The following is a 14,847-nucleotide window of genomic DNA, read 5'->3' on the forward strand; positions in this document are numbered from 1 at the left end:
GGGCAAAGAATTACAGGTTGGTCATGATACTACAATGACGCGCACGCACGGCGATTGCTGCAAAACAGTAAGGAAGCATCAATGAAAGGAACAGAAGCTAGCTAGCTAGCCAACGTTAGCTCGTCTTAACCCATAGAACATTTCCACAACGTAAAAGCATACATGCATGCCGATTATGCACTAATGCATTTAAAGCTCCTGGAATCTTCCTGAGCAAGAACTAAAATCTGACTTTCTACTTGGCTAGCAAGCTATCCAATCTTTCAGCAAGCCTTTTTGTTTGGCTTGTGTTCTTGCACAAAAAGAGGGTTCCTACGCAGGCAAACTAGAAACTATTCAGCTTTTATATAGATATGCATGTCTCATATTCCGTAAAGTCATAGGCTGTTTGTTTTTTTACATGTAACTTAGTTCGTTAATCAATTTTTGTTAATCGTTTACCTTTACCGTTTTCTCGGATGCCGACATGTTTTCACAATGAGACGTTTTTGACGTACGTGCGTGGCACGTTGCTGGCGTGAACACGCCCCGCCCACTGGGGACTTCTGACGTCACTTTGTAGGCAGTGTTGTCACGGGAAGTAGTTGTCCTTTCAGGCCAAACGTAAACAGAACCAGCTAACTTTGCAGCTAATACATCAACAAGTTTTCTAAGGACACGTAAAGGTACGGGTAAGTAGCTAGGCTGAACCGAAGCATTGTTAAAACTGTTCTCAAAAAACCCAAATCTAGCCGCCACCTAACTGTTTATATGTTAACGCCAGACAAACAGCATGCCACGAGCAGCCCCTTGTCTGTTAGCTACTTAGCTTACGTAGCTGGTTAGCCTGCCAACAGATATCTTCCAGTGCAATTGGTCAATTGAAGCTAGCTAGCTAGCTATATATTTAATGCTCAGGAATTAGTGCTTAATTCCATTTTCAAAGCATGATCCGAACCCACACTGGAAGACATCTATTTTTAGCACCAAAAAGCCCAAGAATGGAGCCTTATATGTCCCACTGGTCAGTGATGGGATGGCAGTGTTTCAATTAAGCTAACGTAAACTAGTATGACATAATTTCTGCATCTCTCTGTCACTCAATTTAATTAAACAGACTTGGAATGGAATGAAATAACATATTGCCAAGCTCCATATTGCCAAAGCAAGTGTAAACACAAAATGAAAACAAACATCACAAACTCTCCCTCCATCCTTCCATTTCTTCTACAGACGGAGAAGATGGGGCTGCTGTGTTTCCGTCTGCCGGGTCATGGTGACACGACCCTGAAGCACATGAACTCGCTGAGGTCCAAACAGCACTTCTGTGACATCACCATTGTGGCGAGCGATAGCCAGACATTCCGGGGACATAAAGTGGTGCTGGCAGCCTGTTCGCCTTTCCTCCGAGACCAGTTCCTGCTCAACCCGTCTTCCAAACTGCAGGTAGAACGCACCTGTATGATCTCCCTCCTCATATAGCATGGGAAAAACTTTGTTCTTTTCATTTGTGGCTTTTACTGAATTGTTCCTTCATAGAATTCTTGTGTGCATTTTATCAAGAAGTTAATTTGCCATGGCTGTTTGTGTATGCGTGCATGTGCGCGCGCGTGTCTTGCACAGCATGTCATCTCTCTTATTTCATGTTTTTATGTTGTCTCATATATGTCTTCATGTATTGTTAAAGGTGCTCTGTGACCGTGTATCGGTAAAAAGCGCTAAACGAATAAAGCTGAATCCTATCAAAAATCATAAAAACAGCACCCTGAAATAACATTTCATTCTCAGAGCCGTATCCCTGTTACACTTGTGGAGATCAGATGGGATTTGACAGGAGTATACAGTGTGGTGTGATGTTGCTCTGGCCTTCTCTCAGATGGTCTGGGCCGGAGTTGGCACCATATTGACCTGCCACCATAATATTATATCACCTGTCCACTCAGGTCTCCAAAAGCACACATGGGTACGGACTGGAATGCGATGGTTGGGGCGATATTGCTTGGCTACGTCACAGACGGTGTACAAGGACAACATTTGGGACGCATCACCCCCCCCCCTCCCCTCCCCCCCAACGCTTCATCACCTTGTCATATATCAACATATTCATCAATATCTGACATTTATCCTACCAGGTGTCAGTGCTCCACAGCTCCAGCGTGGTGTGTGACCTGCTCCTGTCCTGTTACACCGGCGTGCTGCAGTTTAGCCACAAGGAGATAGTGAACTACCTGACGGCGGCTAGCTACCTGCAGATGGAGCACGTGGTGGAGAGGTGTAGAGGAGCCCTGAGCAAGTACATGCAGCCAAGGAACCCCAGCCCACCTCCGGTGAGGGCCGCTCTTTTCCATGACCATCTACTGGTCGGGAGTCACTTTGTAATAGAGCCCTAGGCTCCCCTATGCTGTCGCGTCATTGGTTTCTCATCATTTTTGCGCCACATGACAGTGGCTGACAATAGCTGGTCTCTCACAATCTCACAATAGTACTTAATTACGAGAAAAGACATTCAAGAATGATCTTTTTCTATATCTTCCTCTCTTTTCAGAACATTAAGTTGGAGGACAGCCAGTCCATGGCAGTGATAGTCTGTGGAGACAGCCAGCCATTTCCCTCCATGTCACCTATAGACCATAACTCCTCAGTACAGTCCCCGGGTGACCTCACAGACACACACCCCCAGACGGCTTGTCCCTCAATGGATTACTCGCCGATCAAGGTGTGTGTGCCGTTTTACGTGCGTGCGTGCCTGTTTGATTCGCACGGATATCCTTGCAACGCTATTTTAAGATCGGGGGTTTTCACTTTCAGCGTACTACAGGGGTGTGAAAACTGCACCTTCATGTCGCCGGTCTCTGTGTTGTTCCAGGTGAACACCTCCGAGGAGGAGGAGCTGTGTAGGCAGGAGTACGGAGTGGACCAGCTGTACATCCAGGAGAGCGGCCAGGTGATGGTGGCCAAACGAGAGGCCCAGGACGACGGCGGGGACCCCACGGAGGGGCAGAGCTACGCGGGGACAGACGGCATCGTGGCGGGGGGGGTTGGCGGCGGCGAGGGGGAGGACGGGAACCCGGAAGCGACGGACCTCCGCATGAGCAGCTTCGTGAGAGAGGGGCTCAACGCCCTGAGGCGCCGCATCGCCGAGACCAAAGTGGGCCGAGGGCGAGGGAGGGGGAGGGGGAGAGGGAGGGGGTTTAAGAGGAAGAAATGGGGCACCTATCAGGAGAGGAGGCCCACGGGCATGTTGTATCCAGAAGAATGGCAGTTCTCCACAGCAGGGGAGGTCGTGGGGGAGGGCTATGGCCTGGACTTCAGCCAGGAGACGCTGAGGTCGGCCTTCCTGGCTGGCGAGCTCCCACAGATGGACTACAGGGTGGGGGAGGGTCAGGGGGAGGAGGCCACCCCCGGGGACGGCGGCGGCATGGCCCACTTCAGCCTGGACGAGGAGGGCAGACTGGAGATGGGGGCCGTGCCCGCCGGGGTGGAGTCCGCGGGGGACGAGTCGGTGGCGGTGGTGGGGTCCACCTCCAGCGGGACGGGGCCGGTGGCCTGTGAGCACTGCGGGCTGACCTTCCCCTCGGCGCACTCGCTGGCCATCCACTCCCGCTCCACGCACCTGCTGTACGTGTGCCCCTGCTGCGGCAAGCACTTCCACCACTCCACCAACCTGGACCGCCACATGAGCGTGCACCGCGGCGGCGCCAAGAGCCACAGCTGCCCGCTGTGCTTCAAGACCTTCACCCAGAAGTCCACGCTGTGCGACCACATGAACCTGCACAGCGGCGAGCGGCCGCACCGCTGCGCCTACTGCCACGCCCGCTTCGCCCACAAGCCCGCACTGCGGCGCCACCTGAAGGAGCAGCACGGCAAGACGACGGGGCAGAACTCTCTGCACGAGCAGGCGGAGAGGGAGAGAGAGAGGGAGCAGGGCGGAGGAGAGGGAGGCTCCGCCTCTCAATGATAGTGGACTGGTGGGCGTGACGATGGGAGATGGAGGGGGGTGTTCTGGCTTAGATGGTGTTTTACTGACTGCCCCACAAGTTCAGGTTGGTGTGGGAGTAGGACTTGTTACTTTGAATTTGGGAGAATGTGTGTGTTTGTGTGGGTGGGGGGGGGGGGGGCGTGAAGGGAATACTACTGTTTTTTTTAGACCCTAGAGACCTCCTTTAAACTCATTTACTCACTGGCTGACCAATAAAAGTCTGTGTATTTATTATAAGCTGGCTTGAGACGGTGTTTCTTCTTGGAACCTGGAACTTGGAACCCCCAGTGGCTTGTTAATGACTCATACTGTTACACATCTTTTATTCATGAAGCTAAATTACAAAAAATGTAAAATGCTTTCCCACTAGAAACCCAATTTAAACAGACAGACCCATGCGATATATTAGGATTCATAGCCTACAGCAATGAGAATGCAGTCTAGACACTGGAAGTGGTGCGTATGAACAGCAAGGCCCCATCAAGCCACCAGCCTGAAAAAAGTATGATGTGATTTATTGAGCTCCACAAAACAGTTGAGTAGAAAAGCAAAGACACTTGCAAAAAAACACCACCACTACCTCTGTTCACGTGGCCTTATGTAATGAGACTGACACACAGTACAGTACTACCAGTGAGGCCATCAACGGCAGAAAACTGAAATGCAGAGAAGAAAGCATACAAACAGCACTAATGCTAACTCGTCCATTGTACATGTTATTCCCCACAGGTCCCCTCCTATCCATCTCATAGGAAATCTTCACTGTAGACGACTTGGTTTCTCTTGTCCCTGTATGAGCCTTTGGCACTGTTCTGCACAGCTGGGGGAGGGGGGGAGAGGACAGAATCGATTAGTCGAGAGTTAACACGCTGACCTCTCTTTCCAAAATGTTTTGTAACTGACATTTTGAAACTTAACGCTTAATCAGAAGCTATATTTAGCCAAATATTTTCCCCAGCTAATTTAGCAGCCCTGCCCACTGCCTGCTTACTTACCCAGCGATGCCCAAACAGATTTGCCTGTGGCTGCGTCCAGCAGGGGCTGCTTCCGGGCGATGCTGACTTTGATGGGGACGTCCCCGACTGTGCTTCCATTCAACTGAGACAGAGAGACAGACAGCAGCACATCCAGATGGTTTTATTAGTATTATGTTGGGAACAGCACTGTAAATTGAACTGTCGATACGTCATAAGCAGCTCTATTAACCTCAGCTACAGCCTGGTCTGCAGACTCCATCTTCTCGAAGGTGATGAATGCACAGCTAGAGAGCGAGAGATAAACATTATTTCGATGAGAGGCAAACGGCCGACTTGCAGTTTGCTTTAAGCCTACGCTCGTTGGGACTTCAGTGTTAGGCCTACACTGGCCTTTGTGGGCGAAGGGTGTAACGCCGTCTTACTTGCGTGGGTTGTCCATGGTGAGGTCTATGATGTTGCCGTGCTGTGAGAAGGCCGAGCGCAGGCTGTCGTCCACCAGCCCGGAGCCGTACACATACACCGTGTTACCCTTCCTCACCCCGCGACGCTCCGGGTACGAGTCTGAGCCTGGAAGGGAGGAGGGGGAGAGAGAGGGGGGAGCGCAGGCAGGTTAGGAAACTAAAGTTACAGTACAAAACGCGACGTCGAAAATGTGTGTGAATGGTCCACAACTCACGTCTGAACGGCCCGTCTCGCTCCCTGTCTCTCTCCCTGTCCCGGTCGCGTTCCCTGTCCCGGCTCCTGTCTCTCTCGCGGTCACGGTCGCGCTCCCTGTCCCTGTCCCTTCCTCTGTCGCGCTCTCTCTCTCGGTCTCTGTCTCGGTCCCTGTCTCTCTCCCTGTCTCTGTCGCGGTCGCGGTCCCTCTCTCTGTCCGTCTCTCGTACGCGCTCCCTGTCTGGTTCCACGTCCCTGCTGGTGGACATGGCGCCGCTGTCCTCATCGTCACGGGAACGCTCGCGATCGCCTGGGCTGACGAAGCTGGACAGACATAGTGGGGTGGATGTTAGACTGGAGAGAACAGAGAGTAGACAACATGTTGCTGTCAATTATTCATCGGAGCTTTTAGACTTACCTCTCATATAGAGATTTTCTGTGGGCTCTCTTGCCGGACTAGAGGAGAAAATGCAAAAATTTAAATGAGCTATCTTTTTAGAACTACCACCCCCTCCCCTCAATCACTCTCTCTCACTCACTCACACACACACACACACACACACACACACAACATGCAGTTTTAATGATTATTCCATCTCCACTGTACCTCAGGGAGTTCTTCATCAATGGAGACACTCCTTTGGAATGGTAGGAAGGCAGGGACTGGGCCTTTCTCTGGGTCCTGAGACAAAATAATGGTAATAAAAATAAGTGCTTGTCCCTAAAGGAATTACCCAAAAAACACGTTCTCACATGATTTACAATTTACTGCACTGCTCAAAAGAAATTAAGGAACACTTAAAGGCAAAGCCTAAGATTGCTTTGCAGCTGGTATTTCCTTGATAGTGTTAGGTTTCTTCTGGTATTTGTTGACCAAAACAAATATGGGACGCGGATGAATCTAAACAACTGGCTTTTTTGTCAATACAAATCAGTGGATATAATATGATCAATAAAACACGATCGGAAGCATACTTTGTGCTGATTTTTTTGCCAGAACATCAACGACCACCAGTGACCACTCAGTGAGTTTCCTGTCTTTGAAAATTAAGAGTTTATGGTGTTTTTGAGGGATTTGTCTATGCACCTATGGATCCATTGAGTGTGTTAGCGAAGACGGGCTATATCTCAAGTCTGCACCGTTTGACAAAACTTTGACATCGGCCGTTGTATATGATCGTAAATAACCTTATAACATGGCTTATAATGCTAAATTCAGAACCTGTCCTTTAAATCATCAATCATCATTGCATCATTGCACTTTATTAATTACATTGTGTAATTCATCAAGAACAAAATGACATAAGAACGGTCAATGGAAACCAAAATCATTAAAGGAGTAGTAAAGGGAAATGTTTAGCCCTGTTTTAAGGTTACTTATGATCATATAGGAGAGGATAGGAAAACGCACACCTACTGTCCGAGGTGCAGGCAGGCGGTAAGTATATGGATAGAAAGGAGACGCCGCACACTCTGGCAGGTCCGATGCAAGCAATTTAATTAGAGACTAAAAATATATCAACGTTTCGGCTGTGAGCCTTCATCAGGATAGGATCCTATCCTATCCTTATCCTGATGAAGGCTCACAGCCGAAACATTGATATATTTTTAGTCTCTAATTAAATTGCTTGCATCGGACCTGCCAGAGTGTGCGGCGTCTCCTTTCTATCCATATACTTATGATCATATATAATGGTTCATATCAAAACTAGCACTTTTGAGAAAGTCTGATAATTGCTCTACCACCGTTTTGGTCATACAATGGATGTGGGTGGGCACTGTGAAAAATCATTCAAAAACATGTTAAACTCACAATTTCAAAGACAAGAAACTCACCGAGGTGTTAGTTGGCATTCTGATATATAATTCGCCATAAAGTAAGATTCTAGTTCATCTAGAAAGGCTTTTTTAAATATTTAGCATATAACTATTTAGTCGCAGCACATACGTGTGTAAACTTCCGCTTGAACAATAACAATAGCTACCGTATGTAGTTCCACTTCCTGAATCCCCTCTGCGGATTGATCTACACATCTACAACGGTCACGTCAATACAAGTCAATGGATTTCATAAAATGTTCAATAAAACCCTACAGGATTCATACTTTGTGGCGAATTTGATGTCAGAACACCAACGGACACCAATTACCCCCTCGGTGAGCTTCTTGTCTTTGAAATCGAGAGTTTAACATGTTTTTGAATGATTTTTCACGGTGCCCACCCACATCCATTGTATGACCTAAACAGTGGTAGAGCAATTATCAACTTTCTCAAAAGTGCTAGTTTTGTCAACGTTTTGATCTGAACCATTGTATATGATCATAAGTAACCTTAAAACAAGGCTAAACATGATTTTTCCCTTTACTACTCCTTTAACCCATTGAGGGCTGGATATGGTGATTAAGTGTTCCCATAATTTTTTGGAGCAGTGCATTTACAATTTACTAACTATTAAGAGGGCAAGTTAGAATCAGGCCTTGATAGGATTCTACAAACTTTTTATTGTTATGCATGATGTGTCTCACCTTGAGTTTGATCTCCAGGGTCCTGGAACGTTTGAAGCCCGAGTTCTTGTTCTCTGACTTGATGGCACTGATGGCTCCAGACTTGATCAGCATCTTAGCCTGCTCCGTAGCCGTGGCTGTGTCCACCACAGGCTGGTCTGACAGGGCTGGGAGAGGGGGGGAGAGCATGGTGAAATGTAGTGCACATTAGCTGAACCAACATGTGCCACTAAAATCTAAATCCATTATAGAGTGAAGTTTTGAAAAGAAAAGGTTACACACTGCGTTTTAATCCACTCTGATTCGTCTGGCTGGTAGAACTCTGCTTCTTTAGAGCCATAAGGGCCTTTTTCTGGAGGAGAGAACAGATTTTATTTGTCATATGTAGATGCAGAGTGCAATGTAGCTTACAGTGAAATGTTATAGACGGGGAATAAAACATATTGGCTTGTTACTGACCCATATTCAAGTTCTCATCAATCTGTGATATTAAATGATCACTCTTGGCAGCATTACAGACAAAGCCAGTGTTATGTAATGCAGATGTAACGTTATTCCGAACCTTCTTTTTGAGTTTGGCATACTTCTTCTGTAAGGACTCCTCTTCCTCTGTCAGGGAACTGGGGAAGACCACCATGGCCAAGCTTGCTGTAAAGCAAAGCAATGCAGGCGATGAACCCCGTCAATAAAGAACGACTCGCTAGCTATTATTTACTGAAAACAAAACAATAAACCGCTCGTCGCATTGGCTAGCTAGTAGTAGTTATCAACATCTTCATTTCAATGACTCATTCAATCGCTTGCAAGAACGACTAGCAAGTTATTAAGCCAACCACAAGATATGTTGCTGGTAAATATAAAGTGTTAATTAAATAACACACAAACTACGTACAAACTAAACCATGAATAATCTTTTGATTACCTCTGTGTTTTTTCGGTGTGCTCTGCGTTTCCGAACTCAACCAAAACACTTGCGCATGAATATGACGTATGCAGTTGTCAGGGACGGAGCATGCGAGAAAGATTTAGCGATATAGTGGTTTCTTTCGAACGAAAAAATGAAATAAATTACGTATTTAAATTTAGATAAACATACTTGTTAACATGCACCTATCCTTTCACATCCATAATTTGTAGGAAATGTAAGGTACCCACTTCCGCCCATGCTTCCCCCAATCACACCCTCGACAGAGCTGTGCAATGCAGCGAGTCTCACTTGCGGTGGAGAGATGGAAAGAATAGGTAGGCCTAGCCAGATAAATAGGGACATTTTAATGACAGATAATGTTTTGTGTTAACAACACAGATGAATCGATGGCTCAAACTTAAGCAACCTAGAGGCTTTTCAGTACTCGATGTTTAGCATGTCTGCCTATAACAACAGTTAGAGCTAGCTAACGTTAGCTGACGTTAGCTAGCAAAGTTACTAATTTTCCCTAATCAGACATGATACTTTGCAAAGATTGAGCATATTATGCTTATCTTTCAGGTTGCCAAATACAGGGTTTGCTAGCTATTAAAGCGGTTAGATATTGCATCCAGTTAGTTCGTGTGACGATGCCACATCTACATACAGACTTGACTTCCGTTGTGTTGTTGTTTTACAGGGCAGTGGTCTTATAGTCTATTCACCCTCTATTCATCATGTCTGTTCATTCCCATGTGTGTCCCATGTCTCTCCCTCTACAGCTCTTCCCCCCGTGGGCCCCACGGACCTGCCACTGTCCCTGCTGGAGATGGGCTGCTCTGGCAGGTTCGAGCTCATCACACACCCATTGCCACAGGACCAGCCCTTGCCCCCTCAAAGCACGGTTAGTATGGTGATTTAGGGCTGAAGTGTCATCAATGTGTATTCTACACTTCCTACTTCTCCGTTTATGGACCACTGATCCAATAAGAAGTGATTGTCTCTTAATTGGTAGACATGCTGTAGAATCATGTTACTGCACCAGTCAGCTCCGATCGGCAAAGTCCATTCACCAAGTTCAGAGAAAAAAAGAACACGTTCTCTGTCCTTCATCCAAGATCCCTATCCTCCCCCTTATGTCCTCTCTCTGTTTATCCCCTCTCTCTCTAGGGTCATTCAGACAGACTTGTTAAGACGTAGTACTTGCGCCAATCGTACGTTTCGCCGTTGGTCTAAATTGAACAGACACGGATTAGTGTAACAGATTCTCCCCCCTTTCGTTCCGTCTTTTGAGGTGATATTCCCGCAACGGCCCGACTCCCCTTTTCGTCTGAATGGTGCGTTCCGCCAACACGGAAAACTACTGAAGAACTGCTGATTGTTCACGCCTCTTTTAAATGCGGAGGCGCGGAATGCTATACAAAGAGCTGCCACTGAAATATTACACCTCTATCTAAATGGACAGAACGCTGATATTGTGGGTCCATTGCGGGACCTATTTGCAGCAAATTTGCGGAAGCTCTCTAAAAATGCCTTCTGTCTCTGCAGCTCCCCCATGGCCTCCCTCCAACCAGTGTGGACCTGAAGACGGAGGTGGAGAAGCGTTTCCTACGCGACCCTGCCTGGCTCCCCCTACATGACACAGACACTGCCTTCCAGAAGTTCCTGAAGTGAGACATTTTTGCTTGAACGTCCTCCTTAGTGTGCTTCAGCATCTCCCATTGATTCCCTTTGAGATTCCGTAAATCTCCCTTAGAAAAGCGGGATTTGTTCATAGTGATGATGAGATGCATCGTCATGTTTATGCTACACATCTCGATGGACGTGTTTCAGTGAGTGTATTGTTCTTCTCTAGGGTGGCTCACAGGGACATCGATGTGGACTCTCTGCTCCACTGTGGTCCATCCCCACTCCTCTCTGGCCTGTCTGTGATCAGAGACCCCACCACAGGAATGCTGCTGGACTTCACTGAGGTAGCTCACACAGTCACACACCCCTGCTCGAATATGTAAGTGTTGAGGGCTGATGTAAACTGCTTGTGAACTCATTTATCTCAGATGTGGACTATGGCCGAGAAGTCTCATTACAAAGTGCCTCTGCCCTTCTGCGTTTCTCATCCTGTAACCCTCTCTGCCTCTTCCCCTTTCTCTCTATCTCTTTCACTCCTTTCTAGGTGCCATTGGAGGACACGGGCCTCTCAGCAAAGAACTCTCTCTCTCTGCTGCGCCAGCCGGGGCCGCCCTCAGAGAGCCTAAGAGGAAGCAACACCAACTATCCCTTCCTGCCAGGCGAGTCTGACCTCTGACCTCTCACCGCTGATCTAACACGGATTGTAGCCAGCGGCTCTTGTTATGTGTGTAGCGAGAAATGCTAGTAGCATGTTGATAATGATTATCTGCCCCCCCCCCCCCACACACACACACACACTCACAGGAGGAATGGAGGAGCTCACGCTGGAGCAAATAAAGAAGAAATCTGACCTGGAGGAGGACATAGATTTTGAGAATGGTGAGCTTAACCCAACAAGGATGAAGATGAGACCATAGGGGTTATGGGGGCAATAACTCTCCCAACCCAAAGTGTGGTTGTGGTTGTTGCACACAGTGATTTTTGTGTGAGTAAGAGATAACTGTAAACTGTAAATCCCAGGTTTGCTCACAGTACCCCCTGGACTCAAAGCCGGGATTGACTTCAGTGACAAAGGTGTGTATACATGCATTGTTCTACGGTGATTATTCCTTGTACTGTATGTGATGGCACTACACCCACTCTACTGTACTTTCCCTCTCTTTTGAATCATCATGTAGATGGCAAAACTACAAAGGCGCAAGTCAACCTCATGTCCCTCCTGTCCACCTTTGATGACATCATTGACCTGCAGCCTGAGGGAGAGGGGAAAAAGACAGACAAGGGAGATGCTCCCAAACTACCCAGAACCAACAGCCTGGAAGACCTAGGGATAAAGGTGTTGAAGAAGCGCTCTAATAGCTGCATTTTTCTTACTAAAGCAGGAGGGTTTTGCACGGAGGAGACTATGATTTAACTTCTCCTCCTCTTCCTCAGGACACTGTGTCCTCCCCCTCCTCATCCGCGGCAGACTCGACCAAGGCTAAAGATGGGAAGCCCGAACCAGGACCAGGAAAGGCCCAGGAGGCGACCAAGAAATGGGCCATTCCCGTTGACATCTCTTCCCCCTGCGAGGACTTCCACAAACGCATCCCCAACCCAGCCATCAAGGTACTGACGTTAGCACCAACGTATAATGAATATGTGCACAATGGCTAGTACATTGACGACAGCCCATTACTTAGCATTTTAACTCAGTTTTGTTTCCATTTGGTGTTTGTCTCAGTGCCCCATTCCAGAACATAACGCCACAACTCTACCGTTTCTCCCCTAGTGGCCGTTTGAGTTGGACGTGTTCCAGAAACAGGCGGTACTGAGGCTGGAGAACCACGAGTCTGTGTTTGTAGCCGCACACACGTCAGCAGGCAAAACCGTAGTGGCTGAATACGCCATAGCGCTGTCGCAGAAACACATGACCAGGTGTGTCTTTGTGTTATGATCTCCGATCTGCTGTAGTGGGTTTTATTCAATGTATCTGTCATCATCTGTCTGTCTGTCTGTCTGTCGGTCTGTCGGTCGGTCGGTCGGTCATCCTCCCATGATGTTGTATAACCCTCGTCTCTCCCTCTAACTGTTGTCTGATAGGACCATCTACACCTCCCCCATCAAGGCCCTGTCCAATCAAAAGTACAGGGACTTCAGGACCACCTTCAGGGATGTGGGTCTGCTGACCGGGGATGTTCAGCTGAACCCTGACGCCTCCTGCCTCATCATGACCACCGAGATATTGAGGCAAGCGCAGAAACCCGAAACCCATTTCATTACCAACCCAGCTGTCCCACATGCACTGACAAATACATTACACCTACAGCAGTCCTTTCAGACACTGACTGAGGCACCCCCCCTCTCTCTCTCTCTCTCTCTCTCTCTCTCTCTCTCTCTCTCTCTCTCTCTCTCTCTCTCTCTCTCTCTCTCTCTCTCTCCCTCCCTCCCTCCCTCCCACCCCCTCCCCTCTCTCACCAGGTCGATGCTCTATAACGGCTCTGAGGTCATCAGGGATCTAGAGTGGGTGATCTTTGACGAGGTTCACTACATCAACGATGCTGAGGTTAGGAATAACACCACTTGATAAACCCTCCAGTCTCATCCTTCCATAGTCAAAGTGACAACAAAGGTCTTTTTCCCCATCCCTCCCTCTCCCTTTCTGTGTCCCTATCACTCCCTCTCCCTATCTCTCCCTTCCTTCCTCCCTCTCTCTCTCCCTCAGAGAGGGGTGGTATGGGAGGAGGTGCTGATCATGCTGCCTGAACATGTCAGCATCATCCTGCTGAGCGCCACTGTGCCCAACGCCATCGAGTTCAGCGAGTGGATTGGGTAAGGGTTGTCGGCGTTCGCCTTGTACCTCTTGCTCAACAACAAGTCCATATTTGTCCACATACGTTTGTGGTCACATGGTCATGGTAATTTGACTTAAATTAGTGACCTTTTGTCTGTGATCAGTGAACTCTGTGGTGCTTTACCAGTACCTAGTATCAAAATGGTGTTGACTCTGTCGTTGTTTCTGTCGTCCACCAGGCGTATCAAGAAGATGCACATCTATGTGATCAGCACAGTGAAGAGACCTGTGCCCCTGGAACACTACCTGTACACAGGCAACAGCACCAAGACCCAGAAGGAGATGTTCCTACTGCTGGACGCCTCGGGCAACTTCCTCACCAAAGGGTTGAGACATGCTACCTCCACCAGACGTTCAGACCACAACCTACGTGGCTGAAACACGTTCTATGTTATCGGACGAACTAACGGATTATGGTGCGTTATTTTATGCGGCTTTGTTTTGTTTGTTTGTCGTCCAGGTACAACGCCGCGGTGGACGCCAAGAAGGAACGCACTAGTAAGCACGCCCAGTCCTTCGGCCCGAAAAACACCTCCCAGAACACCACGGCCCCGCAGGTAGATCTCTCGCTCCCTCTCGCCGCCGGTCTCTCCATCACTCCCTCCCTCATTCCCTCCCGCTCTTCCTCCGATAAACGTCTGCTCTCTCTCTCCCTCTCCCCTCTTTCCCTTACTCTCCTCTTGTCTTCCTCTCCTCCCTGTGTGGCGCGTCTCTCCTCTTGTCTTCCTCTCCTCCCTGTGTGGCGTCTCTCTCCTCTTGTCTTCCTCTCCTCACTGTGTGGCGCGTCTCTCCTCTTGTCTTCCTCTCCTCCCTGTGTGGCGCGTCTCTCCTCGTCGTCCAGGACCGCGCGGTGTGGCTCTCCCTCCTCCACTACCTGTCGCAGCGGCAGCAGTCGCCCGTGGTGGCGTTCACCTTCTCGCGGACGCGCTGCGACAGCAACGCCCGCTCGCTGGCCTCCATGGACCTCACCAGCTCCGTGGAGAAGGCCGAGATCTACTCCTTCTTCCAGAAAAGCCTGAGCCGCCTCCGGGGAGGGGACCGCCAGCTGCCCCAGGTGAGAGGGGCTGCCTGTGGAGTAGCGGGGTCGCCTCTATGGCCTCTGGGTAAAGCTCCCAGCAGGAGCCATGAGAGTCACAGTCCTCCTCCTCCCTCCTCTCCTCTAGATCCTGGTCATGAGGGATCTGTTGAAGAGGGGGATAGGCGTCCATCACAGCGGCATCCTGCCGATCCTGAAGGAGGTCATTGAGATGCTCTTCTCACGAGGCCTAGTGAAGGTGAGTCTCGTTGGTCCCTCGGGTCTCTTATTGGGTTTGTTCTACACTCGTCCTGGTTTGCATCCTTCCCCACCCCTGCTCAGTCTTCAACTCTTTTATGTTGTCTCTCTC

The 14,847-nt window shown here is 48.7% G+C and overlaps 3 protein-coding genes across 3 annotated transcripts in view; 2 read left to right on the plus strand and 1 right to left on the minus strand.

Annotated features, from left to right (window-relative positions):
• Positions 1-564: 564 nt before the first annotated feature.
• LOC311323372 (zinc finger and BTB domain-containing protein 12-like) lies at positions 565-4,054 on the plus strand. The gene is made up of 5 exons (XM_084455575.1): positions 565-665; positions 1,213-1,425; positions 2,112-2,306; positions 2,525-2,695; positions 2,846-4,054. Exons 2-5 carry the CDS (start codon positions 1,222-1,224, stop codon positions 3,935-3,937), a joined length of 1,662 nt encoding a protein of 553 aa, XP_084311701.1. The 5' UTR covers positions 565-665; positions 1,213-1,221; the 3' UTR covers positions 3,938-4,054.
• A 419-nt stretch (positions 4,055-4,473) lies between these two features.
• On the minus strand, positions 4,474-9,156 carry nelfe (negative elongation factor complex member E). The gene is made up of 11 exons (XM_084454788.1): positions 9,016-9,156; positions 8,656-8,741; positions 8,376-8,445; positions 8,115-8,260; positions 6,197-6,271; positions 6,008-6,045; positions 5,612-5,913; positions 5,358-5,502; positions 5,165-5,219; positions 4,954-5,056; positions 4,474-4,778 (listed from the first exon to the last, which is right to left on the minus strand). Exons 2-11 carry the CDS (start codon positions 8,728-8,730, stop codon positions 4,705-4,707), a joined length of 1,083 nt encoding a protein of 360 aa, XP_084310914.1. The 5' UTR covers positions 8,731-8,741; positions 9,016-9,156; the 3' UTR covers positions 4,474-4,704.
• Positions 9,157-9,294: 138 nt separating this feature from the next.
• Positions 9,295-14,847, plus strand: part of skic2 (SKI2 subunit of superkiller complex) — a 17,646-nt gene continuing 12,093 nt past the window's right edge. The window contains exons 1-17 of the mRNA XM_084454785.1: positions 9,295-9,335; positions 9,783-9,904; positions 10,549-10,670; positions 10,856-10,973; positions 11,174-11,288; positions 11,434-11,508; positions 11,650-11,703; positions 11,808-11,965; positions 12,064-12,237; positions 12,401-12,546; positions 12,712-12,858; positions 13,090-13,174; positions 13,334-13,440; positions 13,642-13,788; positions 13,923-14,019; positions 14,304-14,516; positions 14,626-14,736. Of these exons, the coding sequence (XP_084310911.1) occupies positions 9,323-9,335; positions 9,783-9,904; positions 10,549-10,670; positions 10,856-10,973; positions 11,174-11,288; positions 11,434-11,508; positions 11,650-11,703; positions 11,808-11,965; positions 12,064-12,237; positions 12,401-12,546; positions 12,712-12,858; positions 13,090-13,174; positions 13,334-13,440; positions 13,642-13,788; positions 13,923-14,019; positions 14,304-14,516; positions 14,626-14,736 (2,004 nt within the window). The 5' untranslated portion in view covers positions 9,295-9,322. The remainder of the gene's footprint in view (positions 9,336-9,782; positions 9,905-10,548; positions 10,671-10,855; positions 10,974-11,173; positions 11,289-11,433; positions 11,509-11,649; positions 11,704-11,807; positions 11,966-12,063; positions 12,238-12,400; positions 12,547-12,711; positions 12,859-13,089; positions 13,175-13,333; positions 13,441-13,641; positions 13,789-13,922; positions 14,020-14,303; positions 14,517-14,625; positions 14,737-14,847) is intronic.

Source organism: Borostomias antarcticus (genome assembly GCF_949987555.1).
Source record: "Borostomias antarcticus genome assembly, chromosome: 21".
Classification (NCBI taxonomy): Eukaryota; Metazoa; Chordata; class Actinopteri; order Stomiiformes; family Stomiidae; genus Borostomias; species Borostomias antarcticus.